Genomic DNA, 22,212 nt, shown 5'->3' on the forward strand with positions numbered 1-22,212 from the left:
CAATCATAATTTAACCCGACTACCTACTTATTACAAAGTTTCAGATACATAATGGCATAATCAGAAGTTTTAAAATGGGTAGTCATGTAATTCTTGGCGGGGGCATTGCTGGCCTTTCTACTGCTTTCTATCTTCTTAAACAGGTAATTCACTGAAAATCAGGGAGGGATTGGTCATTGGAATATAAATTACATTGGTTGGTACCCAAAGTTTTGTAACCACGTTATCTTTTTTTGTTAGCTCAAATTTTGGGTACAGTTTCTGAAATTTATTGTTCGGTTCCAATCTCGAAGTGATATTTTGGAGATTTACATCAATTTAACGTCCAATGTCTTATCTCTTGAGATTCTGCAATAGAAAACAATAATTAGGATAAGAAGGTTTTGACAAAAACTTAAGAATAAATAATATTGAATTAAGAATTATCCTTATTCAATATAACGATAAATTAATCTTAACCCTAATTATAACAAGTTTAAAAAAGAATTCTGCACTTTTAATGTGAGGGAAGATTAATCATTTCTAGGAGCAAAGATCCCTCCCCCTCCTCCCAAGTTATTTTCTGAAGAGGTGGGTTTACTGATCAACATATCAATCTCTAGAGACATATAAAAAGATCTTGAATAATGCAAAACTACCCTGGGGGTGCCGTAGGCACCCCCAACCATTTAGGAGGGGGTATTTACCCCCCCCCCCCCCCAATAATATTGGGGGGGGGGGGTAAATACCCCCGCCAAAATAAAAAATCTCTAACAAAAAAAATTTTTGCACGCTTCGCGCGCATTTTTAATAGGGTCAAGCGGGGGAAGTTTCGGTAAGGGGCAATTTTCGGTAATTTCGACCTACCTTCATAAAATGACCTTTATCTCCATGTTCCTTTCAAATGACAGGAAAAACATAAAATTGTTCCTTATTAAATTGCCTACAAAAAAGTATAAAATGAAATTTTTGTGAGATGAATATTAAGGGTACTTATTGGGTCTCAAAGTCGGACGAAAAAATTTTTTTTTTAAATTTATAAAGATCGACCTACACAAAAATTGGTAAGACCTAGAGCTGACCCGTAAAACCTTTGAACTAAGAATTGCCCGCTCTTTCCAAATCCGTTGAGAGCTTTAAAATCGAGTTAATATTTTTTTCAAAAATGACCAAAGTTGGCGCCGGGGGAAATTTCGGTAATTTCAAAAGAAATTAAAATTCAACTTTTAAGGTCATGTTTTCTTTGGTCAAATCTATTATTCCATATGGACTTTTTAAGGATTAGGCCTAAAAATGAATAGAACAGATAAAAAACAAAAAAAAATATAATTTTATTTTTTTAAGCAAATTTTTGCGAGGAAAAAATCAAAATTTCTGGTCCTTTAAAAAAAGTATTTTTGACATAGGAGGAATAGTCCGAACTTTATGAATTTTTTTGTGGATAATCCCAATAACCTATACTAATTATGATTTATTACGCTTGTTTGGCTGTTTGGCCTTTTTTCATCGATTTTTTAAGGTTAAAATGTAGTCAAGATTTTTTGCAAAGATGACACTTTTGTTTCAAATTCGATTATTGAGGTCAATTTTTAATCAATTTTCATGTTTTTTGGGCTAAATCTATAGTTCAATGTGAGCTTTTTTAGGATCAGGCCCAAAAAGTAATAAAATACGTTTTTTTCTTATATTAATTTTAAGTTTTTTCAAAAAAAAAGTTCAAATTTTTGGCTTTTTTTTCGATTTTTTTTAGGTTGAAAATGATTACCCAAAATTCCCCCCCTGCCGTGGAATTTTCGGTAATTTCTTTGAGTCCAATTTCGACCAACTTCTAAAAGTCCTAGGATAACGTCCTTTTAGGACCTGATAGTCCTTTCCGTAAGCTTTCTAGTGGTCTTGGTTTCATTTGAAAATATTAATATTTACCCCATTTTTTTTCAAAAAAAACGAAAAAATACCGAAATTTCCCCCCCCTTACCCTACTAAATTTAAATAAAATTTAAATTACCCCCCCAAAATTTTTATCCCGGGGGTAAAATTTGCTTGCGGGGGGGTAATTACCCCCCCCTGAAATCTGTTGGCAGGGGTAAAATTTGTTTCCCCCCCCACAAAATTTACCCCTGGGGTAAAATTTTTGGGGGGGGTAATTTAAATTTTATTAAAAATTTAGTATTAAAAATGCGCGCGAAGCGTGCAAACATTTTTTTTGTTAGAGATTTTTTATTTTGGCGGGGGTATTTAGTACTAGGGTTGGGCCGGATACTTTTTTGGCCGGATACCGGATATCCGGCTGATTTCAAATGCCGGATATCCGGTAACCGGCCGGATATCCGGCCAACGCCGGATATCCGGCAAATATCTGGTTATCCGGCCAAATTACCGGATATCCGGCCGGATAACCGGCCAAATTACCAGATATTAAAGTAGTAAAAAAAAATTTCTTCAGAAATCTTATATAAATTTACATAAAGTTAAACTTATTCAGAAAAAATATTCTTCTAGCTTCAATAATAAGAAAATTATAGCCATTTTTGGTGTAAAGTATAAAAAATTATAGAGCCGGATATCCGGCCGGATAGTTTCAATATCCGGTATCCGGCCGGATATTGAAAATGGCCGGATATCCGGCCCAACCCTAGTATTTACCCCCCCAAAATTATTTGGGGGGGGTAAATACCCCCAACTAAATGGTTGGGGTTAATTTTAAATGGGGGGTAAAATGAAAAAAAATTGGGGGGTGCCTACAGCACCCCCAAATTCGTTTGGGGGGGGTAATCGCCCCATTACCCCCCCCTTGGACGTCTATGGGTGGAGGGTGTTAATTCAATTGCATTTGCATAAATTTTACATGTTTTTAGCCGAGTGTAAAAAGAATTGTGGTTTTGGAGTCAAGCTCAAGACTTGGAGGATGGATAGATACAACAAGGTAATATTTATGAGTTTATTTTAGAAAATTATTCCTTTATAAATATAATATACTAGCGGCTACGCCCCTAGAGGCCTTAAGGGTCACTTAAGGAGGGGAGCGTCTAATTTGATAACCCCATTTATTATTTAAGATTTTAAAAGAAATTTTTTTGGGGGGGAGGGGTCCCTCTCCATTTTAAATTTAAGTTAAACAAATAAAAAAATTGTGGCGGGTAATTTTTTTTCTAGGAGCATTTCTCTTGGGAGGGTGGTGGTACCCTCCCCCAAAATAGTTATAAACCTTCCCGGGACCTATAAACAGACAGACATACAGACACACATCCTTTTGCTTTATTATAAGGATATTACTTACAATTAGCATTGGAATAAAAGGAAAATTTATAACATTTTATTTAGCTTATTCCTATGGGAAAAGCTCTCATAGGAATAAGCTTTTTGCTGTTTTTAAATTATTACCTTAAGTTCAGCTATGATTAAGTAAACTTCTTAATTTTTGATCAATTTCAATTGAAATCTTATGACATGGATAATTTCGGGGTAGTTAGTGTTCTATCTTTGTCTTTTGGTGCAGCTACCTTTCACTTTTTTCATAGACATTTTAATGCATTTGTAATCTTCCAAACTGATTATCAAATGGTTTTTTAACATCCCCCCTCTAAACTCCTTAAAGATAGCCCCTTTTTTGCAAATTTTTTGTCAAGTTGTGTGTTAGCGTTAAGTCAAATGCGCTTATTAAGTCAAACTGTTCTTAATTATGCCCGTTAAATAAATATAGATTTGGTCAAAATTAAGAACGGTTAATAAGTGCATTTGACTAAACAATTTTACAAAAAATACCAGAAAAAATCCCCCCCCCCCCCCTTCAACAAGTTTGTTAATGTAATTTGTGATTTATTACTTTAGGAACAAAGATGGAACTATTTATGAACATGGTCCAAGAACTATCAGGAATTTTTTTGTCAAGTCATTTTTGGGGTTCCAGGACAAATGCATAAGTGACAAACGTCAGAGTGGACAAACGCAGGAGTTATAAACTTCGAAGTAGACAAATAAATGCATGTCTAAAATATTTTTAATTAGGTATTTCTATACAGGTTAGGTTAGGTTAAGATATCAACTTATAAAAAAGCCCAGGCCTTAAAAAACTTATAAGTTTATATTAGTGGTTAGGTTAAGTGTCCACTCCGTCATTTGTCACTCCTGTATGGTATATTATTTGGCTGCAAAAATTTACACTGCCCTAAATTTTCTATTAGTAGTTTTAATTTACACAAGGGGTAATTTTGTTTAACATCTTTACAATGGTGGTTTTAGGGTGCGATTCGATCCTTTTGGTTTCCAAATAACTAAGAATTTATTATATTTTTTTTATCTAAACTTGGCTTAACAATGAAATAATTACAGGCCAGTTGGACCTCAAGGTGCCAATACACTTGAGATGATTGAAGAACTTGGGCTTGTGGATAGGTACGCACTTGTTTATCATTTATTCAAACTTCTAGTTAGAAATGTTGTTTGACCAAAAAGCAAAATTAATGAATGTTATATAATTTTATCAAGAAAAAATTTGCCTATTCCTTTAGCCCAGAGAATAAGTTAAAAGTAATTGTAATTTTCATGTTTTTTTTTTCATAAAACAGTGTTCATTTTTTTGTAAAACTTGTTTTATTACGCATTTGTTGTGGCATACAAAGCAATTCGGGAAAATAAAATCCTTATACTAAAGTAACAGGATGTTTGTATGTGTGTCTGTGTGTGTATCTGTACCGAAGGATCTCGCTAACCGCTGAACCGATCGGGTTCTCCGTAACAGGGTAGCTTCTCATAGGTCCTGGGAAGGTTTATAACTATTTTGGGGGAGGGTACCACCACCCTCCCAAGAGAAATCACAATAAAATCAAAAATATTAAATATTTCCGCCGCATAGTGTCGCTAGCATAGTCGCGCTACGTAGTCGCGCTGCGTAGACGCATGAATTTAACAATTCATAACATAGACAAGTTATTTCTCAAATTAGATATTTAAAATAAAATAAAAATTTAAAGGCCACTAGAGGCCTCTGGGGGCGTAGCCGCTAGTTTAAAATACAGTGGATGTTGAAAATATAAATGTATAAGCATAGATGTATAACCTACAGGGTGTTTCAATAGAAACGTCTTTTTTAAAATCTTAATTATGCATAGAAAATAAAACAATTCTATAAAAAGCTTTATATATTTGGAAAACCTATTCTGGGACATTTATGTTTCAAATATTTGAAAATTATTTTTTCAATAAATTATGCCTTAAAAACCGGTTTTTCCAAAGGCCTTATTTTTGAAGATTTACGGATTTAAGGTTGAGGAAAAAAATGTGCACATTTTTAAAATTCAAATTGCGCGGCTTTTATTAATAGTAGAAAAACGTCATGCATATTGTTCGAATCGTCATAAACTCTAGTTTTTGGATATATAAGTACTATTAAAGTGCTATTAGTAGTTTAGGAGCTACATTGAAAAATGTGAGAAATACTGAAAAGTTTAAAGAAATTTGGAACATTTTATCACGTAGCTCCTATACTATACATAGCACAGGAATGTTGCTTACATATCCAAAAACTAGAGTTTATGACGATTTTAACAGTATGCATAACGTTTTTTTACTATTAATACAAGCCGCGCAATTTGAATTTTAAAAATGTGCATATTTTCCAGAATCTATAAATCTGTAAAATCTTCTAAAATAAGGCCTTTGGAAAAACTGGTTTTTAAGGCATAATCTAATGAAAAAATCATTTTCAAATATTTGAAACATAAATGTCCCAGAATAAGTTTTCCAAATATATTAATATAAAGCATTTTATATAATTGTTTTATTTTCTATGCATAATTAAGATTTTAAAAAAGACGTTTCTATTGAAACACCCTGTAGATAACTACCTAGCCCAAGTGGCGGGAACATTTTCATCTAATAGCAAATTCCTTTCTGCTCTTGCGACGCTATTGGCTGATATTCATAGACCCAATTAAAAGTCGACACAGGGAAAGAGTTACATATAGCTTGTGGTGCTTCCTCTATAATTTTACTTAAATGTTGAAAAGGCAAAAGAAAAAAATATTTATGTATTTTTTGTTATTCACAAAATATACATTTGTCAACAATTATTAAATTAACCCACTAGTTAATTCGTAGTTATGCATTTTTTAGTCTAATTACTCATTTTGATTAAAGTTCTTTTAACACTCTGTGGTAAGTAACATGTCTTTTTACAAAAATATTTTTTATTAGCGAAGCTACTCTATAATTCGAAATGTCCGTCCGTCTGTCTGAGACAAAGTGGGGGAAACGTGTTTTTCTCGGCTCCTATTAAGGATAGACAGCTAAAATTTTTAGTGAAAATTCCCATGACTTATGCGCATCTAATCTATACATTCTTTAGTCCATCTGTTTGTTATTTGGGGTGCTAGATCGATTCCTAGATTTTTTTTGTTTTCTTAATTTTCTCGACTCCTTTTCAAGACAGACGACTGAAATTTTCAGGGATTAAGTAAATTTGCATTCTACATATTTTTACTAAATTTCATTAAGATTTGTATATTGATTGGGGTGCTAGATCGATTCCTAGTTTTTCAAGTTTTCATCATTATCTCAACTCCTGTTCAAGATAAACGGCTGAATTTTTTAGGGATTAATTAAGTCAACATTCTATAAAGTTTTTTAAAGATATGATAATTGGTTGGGGTGCTAGATCGATTCCTAGTTTTTCAAGTTTTCATGCTTTTTTCGACCAATATGTTCAAGATAAACAGCTGGAATTTTTAGGGATTAATTAAGTCAACATTATACACATTTTCACCAAGTTTAATAAAGACTTGCTATTGGTTGGGGTGCTAGATCGATTCCTAGATTTTACGTTTTTCTTCTTTGCTTAATGCTTTCAAAACATTAAAAGGTTTCGTGATTTATTTCATTTAGCATACTCAAAAGATTATTTTTTCCTGATGTCTATCAATAAATTCTGAGCTTCGCTACTTATGGATGTTGTCATCCTTGTTATTTTTTTTCAAACACATATAAGGGGGGGGTTTTTAATGCAACCATCTCGTAATCAGTGAGCAAATGGCACTTAGAATTCGAATTTCGACCTGAAATTTTGCATGAGTAATCCTTGGTAGGTCTATTTTCCCTAAATTGAACAAAAAGTTGGAAAAGTAGCGGCTAACGGCTGGCGGCTCAGCAGTTTTGCCATTTTTCGGCTACCTATTGTTCAAATTAGTCACGAATCCTTTCTCCACATAAGACTCTATGCTACTCCAAAACACTATCAAACGGTTCTAGACGGTAGCTGTTGGTACTAGAAGTTTTAAAAATGGTTTTTGCTATCATTTAACATGAATTAAACCAAAAATATGTTTTAAACAGTTGATTCCTACGTAATTGATGATGGATTTACCCTAAAAATAGGCAAAAAAAACGGCTAAACGGCTGAGCCGCCAGCCGTTACTTTTCTAACTTTTTGTTCGATTTAGGGAAAATAGACCTACCAAGGATTACTCATGCAAAAGTTCATATCGAAATTCGAATTCTAAGTGCCATTTGCTCATTGATTACGAGATGGTTGCATTAACCCCCCCCCCCCCCCCTTTATTATTCACAAAATATACATTTGTCGTCAATTAACAAATTAATCCGCAAAATAAAAGTTTTAGTAGCGAAGTAGCATTGAATAAAATAACATTTTACATATTGGTTGGGGTGCTAGATCGTTTATTAGATTTTCAAGTGTTGCTACTTTTGGATGTTGTCATTTTTTTTAGTATACTAACAACTTTTTCATTCAATAAAAAAATCAATATGTAAACCAGCCTGAAAAATAGAACAAAGTAATTGTATATAATTCAGTCTATACTTTACGCTCATGATGGCAGGACAAAAGAAAACTGCCATTAGATACCTTGTCCTTATATTCTCATTTGTGATGTTCTGTATACAATGTGAGACTGCTATTACAAATCTTATTTCACCACCCACAGTAGATTCAACTACTATCAAGAACATAGAAGATGTTGAACTACCTGTCATCACTCTGTGTCCTGTTAATCAGACAAACCAAACAGCTTTGGATGAGTTGAATTATTCGAATGAACAAGATCTTTTATCAGGAAACACAATTAAAACATCTTGGGGAAACCTACACAATCTTACACATGGAGAACTCTTAAACAAAACATTTAATTTTGATTCTGCTGACAGAATTTTGGTGTTTGACAGCGATGGAGATCATTATATTGAAAAGATTGTCTACATGCAAAAGTATGGATTTTGTAAAGAAATCTCAAATTACAGTACAGCAAATGAACTTTTTATAATGCCTTCATTCAGCTATCAAGACATAAGGGTCTTCATCACGGACAAAAACTTTAGGAGCTACATTTCTCCTGACTTTTCCTCTCACAAAGGAAGCCCTATCATAGTCCGCAAGGGGCAAACTCACATGTATGATGTGGATTTAGAAGTCATATCATCATGCCAAGTTGTCAAGGAGAAGGTTGACAAAGATGACTTCAAAAAATGTGTTGATGAAGAAATTCAAGCTTTGATTGGAAAGCCTCTGGGATGTGTCCCACCCTGGATGTCACCTAACAATCAATGTAATGGCTCTTATGATAGAAATTTTGTTGACAAGTTCTTTCCAAAACCAAAATTCTGGAAAGCCTACATCAATCCTCCTATGTCTCTTAGAAAACTTGAAATTGAAACCAAATGCAGAAAATATTGTTCAACAACAAGTGCAACTGTTCAAGTCAGGGAGAAGATTGATTATGTTTCTGGATACTCTTCAGAAATATTTATTGCCTTCAACCAGCAGGTGAAAGAAGTGGATGAGGTATTCAATTATGGATTGTTTCAGTTTACTGTGGATGTTGGCAGCTCATTTGGACTCTGGCTGGGATTATCAATTTTAGGGCTCTATGATCTTGGGATTGACATTATGGACTTTTTTCTTAATATTGGTCAGAAGATCAAGAAAGTTTCACAATAAACAAAGTATTGAGAAGTTAAGATTCTTTGATATTATAAAAACCAATTTGACAAATTGTTTGAATTATTTTAATTATCATATATTCTTCAACAAATGTGTACAAGATTAATGTGAAGATCCTGTAAACCTTGAGTTTATTACATTTAGAATAATCCTATAAAGCATTAAAATACCAAAATTTATTGGTTTTGTTATAATTGTCATCAATCTATTGACATCAAACACTATGTAAAGTTAAAAAAATTGGAAAATAATAAATCAATAAATTTTAGAATACATGTTAATTTTAATTGATCTTCCTAGTACTTTTTTAATGAAGCTATATTTATTTTTAAGAAGGTTTCTAAATGTATCTATTGTATTGGTTTGACAGAATTTCTACTTAATTGTATCTCTCTTACTTTATTAAAGCTTTTGATCTATTGTAAAAAAAACATATTATGTAGTTTAACTCATATGTTCATTATTTGAAATATATTAGGAGTGACTTTTGTATTTATTGTATTTTTCCTACCTTGTTTATGTATTTTTAAATAATTTTTATTGTAATTTTGCCCAGTGTGAGATCAATAAAATATGGACATCCCTCTACAACAAACCGGATGATTCTCAAGGATGGGAAACTTCACAAACTACCAGCTGACCTCATTTCTCAGTTTAAGTAAGTCATTTTTAAATTAAGTAAAAACTCCTAAATGTTTTTTTTTAATAACTTTGCCAAAAGAAAAGCTTTTTATCAAATTGAAATAATAAATTATATTTTTTAGAAAATTACCACCATTTCAATCACCACTGGCATACTACATTTTAAAGGTAGATTAACAATCTCATATTAAACTTTGTGGTAATAAGATGGGAGAGTTTTAAAAAATTTCTATGGATGATTTCGAAATATCTTCAAAAACTTTCCTCAGAACCTTCAAACATACAGATACACCTACTGTTACTTTTTATATGAGAAAAATATAATATTGACTTAATGTATGTTTTAGGAAATATTAAGACCAGCCAAAAAGGACTCTGATGTGTCCTTATATGAATTTATTAATAGGAGGTAATTTTTATGCAAATTAAAAAAATTGTTTTTATGTAATAATTCATAGTAGCTTTGTTTGATATTCATGATAACTATATAACCACCCAACTTACCCTCGAATATATGTATCATTTTTAAGTATAATATGGGAGAGGGGACATTTCTTTTTTTTTTAAATGAATTCTTGCAACATTAAAAAAATAGGTGTGAACAAAAAATTCTTAGTCCCTATTTTCAAAACCTAATTAAATATTTTCAGGTTCGGGGAGGACGTGGCAAACTATGCAGTTGATCCCCTTGTTAGGGGTATTTGTGCGGGTAAGGTTGCTTTTTTCATCCTATGTCTATTACAGTACTTATAAGATTGGTTTATTCAGAAATCTAAAGGGAGTAGACAATTGCCGATAAATTGATGTACATCCCCAATGATGTTTCACAAAAGTACACCTTCTGTAGATTACAATTAGTGGTTGAATCGTTTGGACACTTAACTTTAATGAACCAACCAATCAAAATTCAAAAAAAGACCCCAAAGTTGTTAAGCCATCGAATAAGAAAACATTTTTTATAAAACTTTAGGGACTAGTGAAATAACCAGCCATTTGTCACTTCCCTCTTGGTTTGATTGTTTTCTAATGTCAATAGAAAAGTATCATGGTCAAGCCAAGGACGTCCAATGGGGGGGGGGGGGTAAATGGTTGATTACCCCCTCCCCCCCCCCCAAAAAAAAAAAGCTTGGACGTCCTTGCCTATATGATATAAAGGTTAACCCGCCCCCCCCCCCCCGTAGTCACTCCCAAAATTTGAATTTTGAATTATTACCTCCCCAAAATGAAAAAGCTTGGACGCCCTTGGGTCGAGCAATAAGATCCCCCCTCCCATTATTTTGTTTAATAAATTCAAAATTAGGGATAGGGGGGTTTCCCTATTCCTAACCCACTGTGGTAGGCCCAGTACCCAATATTTACCTAGGTCCCCTATACATTTTAAGGAGGGGGAGTTAGTTCACTACCATAAACGCAGTGTTCATTGGGCAAGGTTTTTAAGTAAATTTATTTTGGGGGAAAGTTTAGGTACTTTAATTTGGTTCTCATTTTGGTATTTTAAATCTAGCCTTCCATGTTTAACTTCCTGATTAATAATTGAACTTCTAATACTTTTAAATTTAAATATTTATATTTAGGTAATTCTCGAGAGATAAGTGTACACTTTATAGCCAAGTATTTACATCAGTTAGAACAGAAACATAATTCTATAGTTAAGGTATTCATTTTTAAAATAAGGGGAAGGGGGGGTTAATGCAGCCAACTTGTATCAGTGCACTGCACAAATGGCACTTATAATCCGAATTTCGTTATGAAACTTGGCATGAGTAATTCTTGGTAGGTCTATTTTCTCTAAATTGAATAAAAAGTTGGAAAAGTAACCGTTATCGGCTAGAACTGGCTTAAAACGGCTGGGGGCTAAAAAGAGTATAATGTGTATTTTTAATGTATATTTTTACAATTATACGAATATCATGATATTATTGTAATAGAATATTTTGTGGATTAATATACATTTTAATGCTATTCTAAATATCTTTTTTTAGGGGTACCTCATAGACTGGTTGAAATATAAAATAAATCCAGAGCCCAAGACTGCCGCTGAAAATTGTAATATTGTTAAACAAGCAAGGTACCTACAGTATTTTTTTGCATTTCTAATTGTATAAAATACAACTTTAGTAATCAATACAGGGACAATGGACAATATATTGATATATTCAATCCCACAAGATAAAGCTATCATACTTGAGATTTTCATGTTCTTTAATTATGTAAAACACGCAGCGGGCTAAAATAATGATATAAACCATCCACCCTCTTTACTTCATCCACTCCCACTGGATGAATGAACTGACCAATAAACGAGTTCCATATTAGCAACCTAAATCAATGACAAATTATTCCTGTCATAATATCCACGTTTATTCTACATCCAATCCTAAATCAAATATGAGAAGTTTCATAACGTCCCTAATATTACATTGAGATGCTTTCAAGGTGACCGAATGCTAAATCCAAGTTTTGAAATTGCCCAGTCACCAATTGAGCTACAGAAGACCAATCTTGGCTGTTAAGGTGTCATTATAAAGTAAATGGCATAACAAAAAGAAAACTCTAAAGGACTTTGGGTCTATCTCTCACCCAGCTCCTACCAGAAGGGCGAAAATGACATCGATACGAGAATAGTTATTTCTCGCATCGTAAACATCTTTCTGCGGATATAAAATGTACAATTATAACATTAAAACCAGTTTTTTAGGACTAAAAAAACTGGTTTTAATTGTATGATAGTATATTTTTATATTCGTAGAAAGCTGGATATAATACGATGCTAGACATAGTTTATTCGTATGGATAAGAACCGTTTCCTATCCACTGGATTCGAATGAATACAAGAAAATTAGTCACCTTGAAAGCGCTCCACTGATTTTAATTGTAGATCTGAGCATTGGTCTGTGTGGGGACTAGAGAATGGACTCACCACCCTAACAGAAACTCTCTCACAGTATTTAACAGCAAATGGAGTTGAAATATTTACTGATTATCACATTGATGATATGAAAATTAGGTAAGCATTATTTCTAACGTTGAAACTTCAGACAATTTTGTTTATAAGTTGCGTAGCAAACCAGGGAGTAAGGGAGGGGACAATGGTCAATTAATTCAATTTAAGAGGGTTCGCTGAAAAGCAATGAAAACCAGATTTATCAAGAAAATTTTACCAAAATTGTAAAGGGATTATGGTAACCTAATTTAGAACAAAATTAGTTCTAAAAAAAAATCATTTACTTCAAAATTAAATTATCAACACATCACAATGTAGTAAACATTCTGTAATTAATCACTAGAAAAATCTTGTTTAGAACTACCTCAACCCTTCTGATATATTTATATCTGACCCCTAATTCAGCGGTTCTTAGATTATTTAATACATAAATATCACAGTAGAGTTTCTATACATGAAAAGACATTTTCTAGGGAAAAAATATTTGTTAAAACCAGCGATAAATAACAAACTTTTCTGTCTGCATATTCAAAACTAGCTCAGCTAGTTAGCGGGGCATTGATGGGCAAGTCCCCAAAATCAGTAAGAATCTGCTGTATTCGTGCACATTCCCTTTAAGCCTGTCCCCAAAGTCTGAGACTCCTTAAAAATTGAATATTCGATCCATTGTCCTCTCCCTTACTCCCTGGTAGCAAACACAAGTCTACAACATTTTAGAAATTAGAAAACTGTAATACAAAATAAAACATTTTTCTCTACGTTTATCTTAACCCCCTAAAGACAGAGTCCCTGGATGCTATGGGCGCAACCGTGAGTAATATATTTTATGATTTAGTAATGGTTCCTGTATACTACAGGGAGGCTTGGGATGGTTTAAGGCTATTTTTATCTACCCCTATGAAGACAGAGTCCCTGGATGCTATGGGCGCAACCGTGAGTAATATATTTTATGATTTAGTAATGGTTCCTGTATACTACAGGGAGGCTTGGGATGGTTTAAGGCTATTTTTATTTACCCCTATGAAGACAGAGTCCCTGGATGCCAGGGGCGCAACCGAAAGTAATATAATTTATGATTTAGTAATGGTTCCTGTATCCTGCAGGGGGGCTCAACATTAACCTGTAATCACCTTACTCTGGCTTTGCCAGCTTTTAATGCTGCCAACTTAACTTCAGGTAGGACCTAGCATTTCTGTTACTTTAGATCTCAAAAACGGATTGTTTTTTTTTTAGAGTTCTCTTTAGTAGTTTTGGGCAGGATCAGGGGTAGCTATTCTAACCAACAATTCTACAAAAAAAATCATAAAACTTTATAAAGTATCTGGTGGTATATTTTGTTTTTGTCATGTAACTGAAGAGGGGTAGGAAAGAAGGAGTTGGGGGTAAATTTTCGTTTAGAGTTGTTTGTCAGAATATCATTCCCTTGTCCCTGGGCAGGATTAAGGTTACAAGCAGTAATAATAGTTTCTTGATAATTGGAACTAAGTAGGTGCTCTTTGTCAACTCACCAGGTCATTAATACTTGTTTAGATAATACAATAATGGATATAGAATATCCAATATATGAGGACTATATAAGTAACCTAAATTAACGACAATAAGATCACAAATGCTGTGCTTTTAGAGCGCAGTGATATGTCAGACATCTAACTGACAATAAAACAGAGAAAATGGAGATGGTTTGGGCACACTCTAAGGACCCCTTCACGGGAAAGAGAAAACCAAGTAGACCAAAAACAACCTGGAGGAGGGAATTCCTGGATGAACTGAAAGAGAAGAATCTATCATCTTTCAATGATGCCGCTACTATGGCCCAATTCAAAGAAAAATGGAGAACCATTGTGCGTGGCCTATGCTCTGAAAAGAAGAGATAAATGGCGATGATGAAATTAACGACAAAAATTTCCCTGTCACAATATCCACGCATTCTTTATCCTTTTCCTCAATCTATTAGTTTCTCCCATAGACAAATAAAAAATAAGTCCTGATAAGAAGTATCCTCTTTGTAGATAGGGCCACTCAACATTTTAATATTTTTAGGAATAAATGGTGAATTAAGTTCAACATTGGAATCCATTCCTTTTGTTGATGTTGGCGTTGTTAATGTTATGTATAAAGGTAATTAGATTCTTTTAATCTTCATCTTCATATGTATGATATTCAGGGAGGGAAGGGACATTGAATTGGTACCCAAAGTTTTATAATCCCGTTATATTACATCTAGCGGCTACGCCCCTTAGAAGCCTCTAGGGGCACTTAAGGTAGGAGGGGGAAAAGTCGACCTCATCCAATTTTAAATTTGAGTTTCAAAAGAGTAAAAAAATATTTTTTGGGGAGGAGGGGGTTGAAGACACCCTCTCCAAAAATAGTTTAAAACCTTCCCAGGACCTATAAAAAGCTTCACTGTAAATGAGAACAATATCGGTTCAGCGGTTAGTGAGATCCTTTGGGACAGACAAAAACGCTTACTACTTTATATAATAGGATAAGTTGGCTTAAAATCCTTGGGTACTTTTACTAAGGAAGAGTGTAATCGTTTCAAAGTTTAATATACAAAAGGTATGATTTAGTTTATTATCATTGGGTATGTACATCATATCATGGTCTATTGTCTTATCCTTTAAGATCCATGAGTATGAAAGACCTGAAGGGCAGATGTCCAAAATTAAGTCACTGTGCAAATTTTATCCTAGACAGAGTAGTCAGAGATAAGAAGGTCGCTAAGAAGGTTACCTTGGACTGTAAATTACACTGGTACCTAAGGCTTTTTGTGTTCAAACAACCAATAAGTTTTTTTTTGTTTAGGTAATATTTTGAAAAATGAAGCATTTGGTTTTCTGGTGCCATCCAACCAACCTGACCCCATACTTGGCTGTATTTTTGATACATGTTCTTTTAGACAGGTAGTGTTATAATCTTTGTTGGTCCAACGATTAGCGGGATCATTCGCTACAGACAGACAGATAGACATCATGTTACTTTTTTATCATTAAATGCTTTTCTGAATTAAAAGAAAATATTTTCTTGATGTTTAATTCCAACTTAGCTACCATCAAATGTTTTTCTCAAGTCAACATTACTACAAGTAATATTTTTTTGTATACCACATAATTTAGACTGTAAAACTATTCGTTCAGCAAAATATATAAACATAATATTTCCTGTTTTATTTAGAACTAGCGGCTACTCCCCCTAGAAGCCTCTAGGGCCACTTACGACGGAAGGAGGAAAAGTCGACCCCTTCCCATTTACAATTTAAGTTTTAAAAAGTAAAAAATCCTTTTTTTGGTGGGGGGGGGGGGGTTCGTTCTTTATGCGGAGGGTGGAGAAACCCTCCCCAAAATAGTTTAAAACCTTAATTCGACCAATTCGAAGCTTAACTGTAAAGGAGAACCATATTGGCTCAGCGGTTAGCAAGATCCTTCATAAAGACAAAAAAGCTTACTACTTTATTTAATAGGATTTTATAACATTACAAATTTATTTATAGGGTAACAGAACAATTTTAACTTTGATGATGGGAGGTGCCTGGTTCAAACAACTATTTCAACATAAATCTAAGGTGAATATTTTTTTGTGGGGGGGGGGGGGCGGGATTTATATTTTCTGGAGCTAAGTTTCTTGGGTTGGGGGAGGTACCCTCTCTTAAAATAATTATAAACCTTCCCTAGACCTATAAAAGGGTTCAGTTCAAAGTTGAATCATATTGATTAAGAAGTTACCTAGATCTTAAGCTAAAGACACACAATGAGACAGACAGACATTCTTTTACTTTTATATAAGCAATAGTTTACAATAAAGTAGCTTGTAAAATTCTAAATACTATCATCAGTTTGAGCTTGTATTCCTTTTTTATATGTCGTCATCCTTGTTTGAATTCAGGAAGAAATGGTTGAGATTGGTATGAATTCTGTATCAAAAATACTGGGAATCAATCAAACTCCAATGGATATTAAAGCTAAGGTGATTAAAATAGATCCTAGATCAGTTTAGAATATTTTTAACAGAGCTGGATCTTTGAATCATTTTAGTGGTGAGCCAGATCGGGATGAGCCAACTTTCCACCAATGAGAGCACAGCATTTTATGAAATGCCGCGCTGTGATTGGCGGAAATTCGGCGCACCCCGATCTGGCTCACCACTAAAATGATTTAAAGATCCAGCTTAGAAAAAAATGAAATTCGACGTCCAAGCTTTTTTTTATGGGGGTAAATTAAGGGGTTCCAAAGGTTTGAGATGGGTAAAATGAAGGCTCGCAAAGTTTGAGGGGGATTAACAACCCTTTACCCCCACCAATGAAATGGACGCATATGCCTCAAGGTTAATTACCCTAAACCTGGATAACATACAAAGAACAGGATGCAACGCGTGATCTTATTTTTTTGTATCTCTGAACCAAATCTTGCTATTAAAGTGCATGGTTATTCGGCCAAAGGCCTTTCAGACAACCAACCTTTTAATTTCTTGACCATTGTCTTGATAGGACAGTGCTGGTGCTTGAAATATGTTTCTGTCTTAGGGGAGTTTGGTGGTCAAAAAATATGTCTGAAAGAAAGCATACATTAAATTAAACACCTGATTTTGTTTAGATATTACCCCAGTGCATTGCTCAATATACTGTAGGACATTTAGACAGAGTAGCTAAAGCAAGACAAATTATCAAAAAAGGTAAATAAAAGATTGACATAAGAGTGTTATGTATATTTTCTTAGAATTTTTTTTTCAAATTTTGACGTGTTTGGCCAATGGGCTCTACTACTGACTTGCTCGATAATACAAAGTTGAATGATATCTGTTCGTCCTACCGCTGAAAGGATTGGCTCTACTTTTCAGTGAATATAGATACTGGTCCTATGGTTGTTTTAAGCTGTTTTGTTGGGGGTTGGGACATCCCCACCTACCTAATAAAGAACCCCCCCCCCCACATTTTTTCTGTATAAAGATAACAACTATCCAACATGTGATATAGGCTTGGGGCCAAGCCCCTAGTACAAAGAAATCAGGAAACTCTTTAAATTATTTTTTTATGTTTCAGAAAAGTTGCCACTAAGCCTTGTTGGAAGTTCCTATGATGGAGTGGGGATAAATGATACAATTCTGTCAGCCAGAAGATCTGTTTTAAACTAAAGCCTTAAAGAGAACCTTTTTAAAATGCTTATAGTTCTGTGATCATCTTAGTTTAAATCAACTATTATTTATCTTTAATTGTTTACAAGTGCAGATTCCTTCTTGTGTTAAAGTATTTCAAAATTTGCACTGAAGAATGTTTCATAAAAATCCTGAAAATTTATTTATGGTGTTGTACTCTATAAACAATCCAAAATATCTACATATATTTATAAGTTTTTCATTGATATGCTAAATTTTTGTATTTTAGTGTAATAAAACCCTATTTTTATGAATTTTATGTTATTTTGATAATACCTATAACTATTAAATATAAATTTTAAAATTCTATAATATTATACGATTTCCTTTATTTTGTGTAAATCAACTTAGCCCCAACACTATTAACAAGATTAAATAATAAAATTGAAATTCTAAACACATTTATTTAAAAGTAAGAAAGAAAACACTTAGAGCATTAAATAAATTAAGATATTACAAGAAGAAATGACAAAAATAAAATTTAAGATAAAAATGAATAAATGCGGTAATTTAAAAAAATTATATCTTTGAATAAAGAAATATAAAACATTCAATTGAAAATAGCACATTAATAAATCAAATGAAGTTAACTGGTGTAATTTTTTTTTTTGGGGGGGGGGAGTTTACTATGGTATAAGTAATGCTATTGGGAGTTAAAACTTGACATCATTTATGCATCTTTTTTAACAGAATCATACCTAAGGAATTTTTAATGAATATACAAATGATTATGAAATAATTAGGTAAGGAGTTAAAACATAACTTTTTGCATATGTATTCTACATTATAATTACTAATAATAACCTTTACCAAAGTTACTTATCATGTTGTCTAATAGAATTCAATTTAAGTTTTTTGTCTATTTTAATTAATAAGAAAATTTAGTTCCCATCAATCGTAATTATTTGGAGACTGATTTTAGCTTCCGAGAAACACCGTGGAGAAAGCCTATCATCTCTAACCACAAATCATACAGACCGATGACAGACAATCCTAGCCACAGTCCAATTGAGCTACCAACATCCACAGTAAACTGAAACAATCCATAGTTGAATACCTCATCCACTTCTTTCACCTGCTGGTTGAAGGCAATATATATTTCTGAAAAGTGTCCAGAAACAAAATCAATCTTCTCCCTGACTTGAACAGTTGCACTTGTTGATGAACAATATTTTCTGCATTTAGTTTCAATTTCAAGTTTTCTAAGAGACATAGGAGGGTTGATGTAGGCTTTCCAGAATTTTGGAATCAACTTGTCAACCAAGTTTCTATCATAAGTGCCATTACATTGATTGTTAGGTGACATCCAGGGCACGTATGGTCCCTCAGATGTCAAAACTTTATTTTAGTGTTTGGCCAAAATGACTTAGCAATTGTATCTGTAAGTACGTCTAATAACACCCTATGCTATTTTTAAAATCCTAGAAAATTTTTTTTGCAAGAAAATTGCATAAATTCGCAACCTTTTTTAGAACCACTACATAACTCGAGTTTTAAAACTTTTTATATAAAATCCTTTTTACAAAAAATATCAATAATTACTTAAAATTAAACCTGAAAGAAAAAAAATCTCATTACACGTGTTAATTTGCATGTTTTAGGTCTTTTTTTGAGGAAAGTATAACTTCCACATTTTTGACAATAATTATATTTTTTAACATTTCAAAGTAAAATATAATAAAACTTAAACGATTTTTCTTGTATTATCAGTTGAAAATTTCATCAAACATGCAATTTAAGTGATGAAAATTTAATAAAATCATTTTTTGAATGTTTAGAATTACCAATTTTCTACATTTAAAACAAAATGTTAACAAAATTTAAAAACATTCTAATATAAAACTTTAAAAATCAATAACATTTTATAAAATGATGTTTTAAAAAATAAATCATTAAAAGGTATTAAAATGCATTTTAAGTTGCTTAAAATTAAAACGAGAATATCTTTTTACACTTTATTCTTTGTAATAGAGATTAATCGTCATTTGCTGAAAATGAAACATTTAATAAACTAATTGAATCTTTTTGTGACCATATTTAGAATTTTTAATTTTTACACTAAGGTGTTTTTTAATAAAAATCTTTGTTAATTTCTGTTTTACGACAAAAAAAGAAAGGGACTTTTTTACTATTTCTAGGTTATCTTATGCAATTTAAACTATATAATATGAAATAAATTTTAATTGTCTTTCTTTTGAGCCACAAAACACTGTAAAATGTAACATATATGCAAAAATAACAATTTTTTTAATGAATATTATAATATCCTTACATGACATTGCGTCAGAGCTTATTCTTTAGATCATATGTTCATGAAAAGTAGCCATAACTTGGAGGGTTGCGCTATTTATTAGAATATTAAATAAACTTGAATGGTAAAAATATTAGCATATCCTTTGTTAATTCAAATGCTTTAGGTATATTGTTCGGAAAGTTAGTTAAAAAAGAGAGAATTTGCTGTGTATACTGTTGAAAGACTTTCAAAAATGTGAATTACAAAGAATAGAAATAGAAGAGTAGAAGAATATTCTGAACCCTTTTTTCGTCAAATCTAAGAGAGAACATTCCTAGCAGACAAAAGTATTGTTTACTTTCGACTCAAGCTGATGTGGATTCTTAAAAAATGATAGACTCGCTATTCGATAGTGAGGCAAAATTATTTTTGTGAAAAATCATCCAGAAGCACATTAAAAATCTACAAAAATTAAACAAAATCATATGTTAATAACCCTCTTAAGATTTTATTTCATTTTTGTAAATTTTTTTATTCGATTTTGGAGGATTTTTCACAAAAATAATTTTGCCTCGCCAGCGAGTTGCCAGCCTAACTTTTTTTTTAAGAATCCAACTTTGTTTCAAGCTTTCAAATTGTAAACGAAATTTTTGGGCAATTAATTCTGATTCCGCAAAGCTTTCTACTAAGAAAATGTACTGTTAACAGCTGACTTTTATGTATGTATGAAATGAAAAAAAACATGCCTTCGTAGGAAAATGTGTACATAATTTCAACCAATGAGATCCAATGTAAATTCCGATGCGATTCTCCTATTGGCTCAATCAGACATTCCCTCTCTTTCTTAGTACCTTTATTTTACAAAGCAATCCTAAAAGATCGGGCCGTAGGCGAGTCTTAGTCGATTGGGGGGGTGGGGGTGGTTAATGATCACCTTTTCCAACCAATATTCAATCAACTTCTATTTAACACTTATCAGTCGGTCGCCTGCCCCCCTATTATCTCAGCTCCTATTTGATCAGAGCTCAAAAATTTTGTGCATGTCCCCTGTTTCATAATGAATTTCCGGCTATAAGTGAATCAGATTTTCGTTATTAGTATACGAGGTAAAAAAAAGAACATTTTAAAAAAATTATTTAAATAAAACCCAACGTGTATTGGCAGTACAAACATCTTAATGCTAGCAGACATATGTTTATCAACATTTGCAGAAAGCTATTTCCACAAGAAAAATTATTCAGGTTTCTACCTCACAATTTTAAATATTTCTTTTTGATAAAATGTTTGACATATATCGTATAATCATTTACCAAAAAAAATATTTTGATAATTTAGATTTCAGAGAAGATTAATCCTTTCAAAAAACTAAGACGACATTTTACATCTTCTGTCATGACATTTTAGAAAAAAATATAAAAAAACAAAATTTAGTATGAAAACTATTTTCATCGATTTTTCTGAAGGTATTATCGTATTCTGTGGCTTTGTTATTATCATTTACTTATATTGAAAGTGCCAAACATTGTACCCTAACTTATTCATTTAATAAAAAATCAACCGTGAGGGTGGAACACATCCCAGAGGCTTTCCAATCAAAGCTTGAATTTCTTCATCAACACATTTTTTGAAGTCATCTTTGTCAACTTTCTCCTTGACAACTTGGCATGATGATATGACATCTAAATCCACATCATACATGTGAGTTTGCCCCTTGCGGACTATGATAGGGCTTCCTTTGTGAGAGGAAAAGTCAGGAGAAATGTAGCTTCTAAAGTTTTTGTCCGTGATGAAGACCCTAATGTCTTGATAGCTAAATGAAGGCATGACTAAAAGTTCATTTGCTGTACTGTAATTTGAGATTTCTTTACAAAATCCATACTTTTGCATGTAGACAATCTTTTCAATATAATGATCTCCATCACTGTCAAACACCATAATTCTGTCAGCAGAAGCAAAATTAAATGTCTTGTTTAAGAGTTCTCCATGTGTAAGATTGTGTAGGTTTCCCCAAGATGTTTTAATTGTGTTTCCTGATAAAAGATCTTGTTCATTCAAATAATTTAACTCACCCAAAGCTGTTTGGTTTGTCTGATTAACAGGACACAGAGTGATGATAGGTAGTTCCACATCTCCTATGTTTTTGAAAATAGTTGAATCTACTGTGGGTGGTGAAATTAGATTTTCAATAGCAGTCTCACATTGTATACAGAACATCACAAATGAGAATATAAGGACAAGGTATCTAATGGCAGTTTTAATGTGTGCTTTCATTTTGGAGGTTAGAGGGCTAATGAGGTATTGTACAATTTCTCCTGC

At 32.7% G+C, this 22,212-nt stretch overlaps 1 protein-coding gene across 1 annotated transcript; it reads left to right on the top strand.

The window, feature by feature from the left end:
* The first annotated feature begins 29 nt into the window (after positions 1–29).
* Positions 30–17,972, top strand: Ppox (protoporphyrinogen oxidase). The gene is made up of 18 exons (XM_080168777.1): positions 30–143; positions 2,835–2,902; positions 3,808–3,849; positions 4,306–4,371; positions 9,486–9,587; positions 9,694–9,739; positions 9,919–9,980; positions 10,222–10,280; positions 11,146–11,225; positions 11,554–11,639; positions 12,450–12,578; positions 13,597–13,691; positions 14,556–14,633; positions 15,321–15,418; positions 16,006–16,077; positions 16,398–16,478; positions 17,105–17,183; positions 17,551–17,972. The coding sequence occupies exons 1-18, from the start codon at positions 75–77 to the stop codon at positions 17,640–17,642; spliced, it is 1,404 nt and encodes a 467-aa protein (XP_080024903.1). The 5' UTR covers positions 30–74; the 3' UTR covers positions 17,643–17,972.
* Positions 17,973–22,212: the final 4,240 nt, after the last annotated feature.

Source organism: Acartia tonsa, chromosome 8, assembly GCF_053477335.1.
Source record: "Acartia tonsa isolate MP-2025a chromosome 8, ASM5347733v1, whole genome shotgun sequence".
Classification (NCBI taxonomy): Eukaryota; Metazoa; Arthropoda; class Copepoda; order Calanoida; family Acartiidae; genus Acartia; species Acartia tonsa.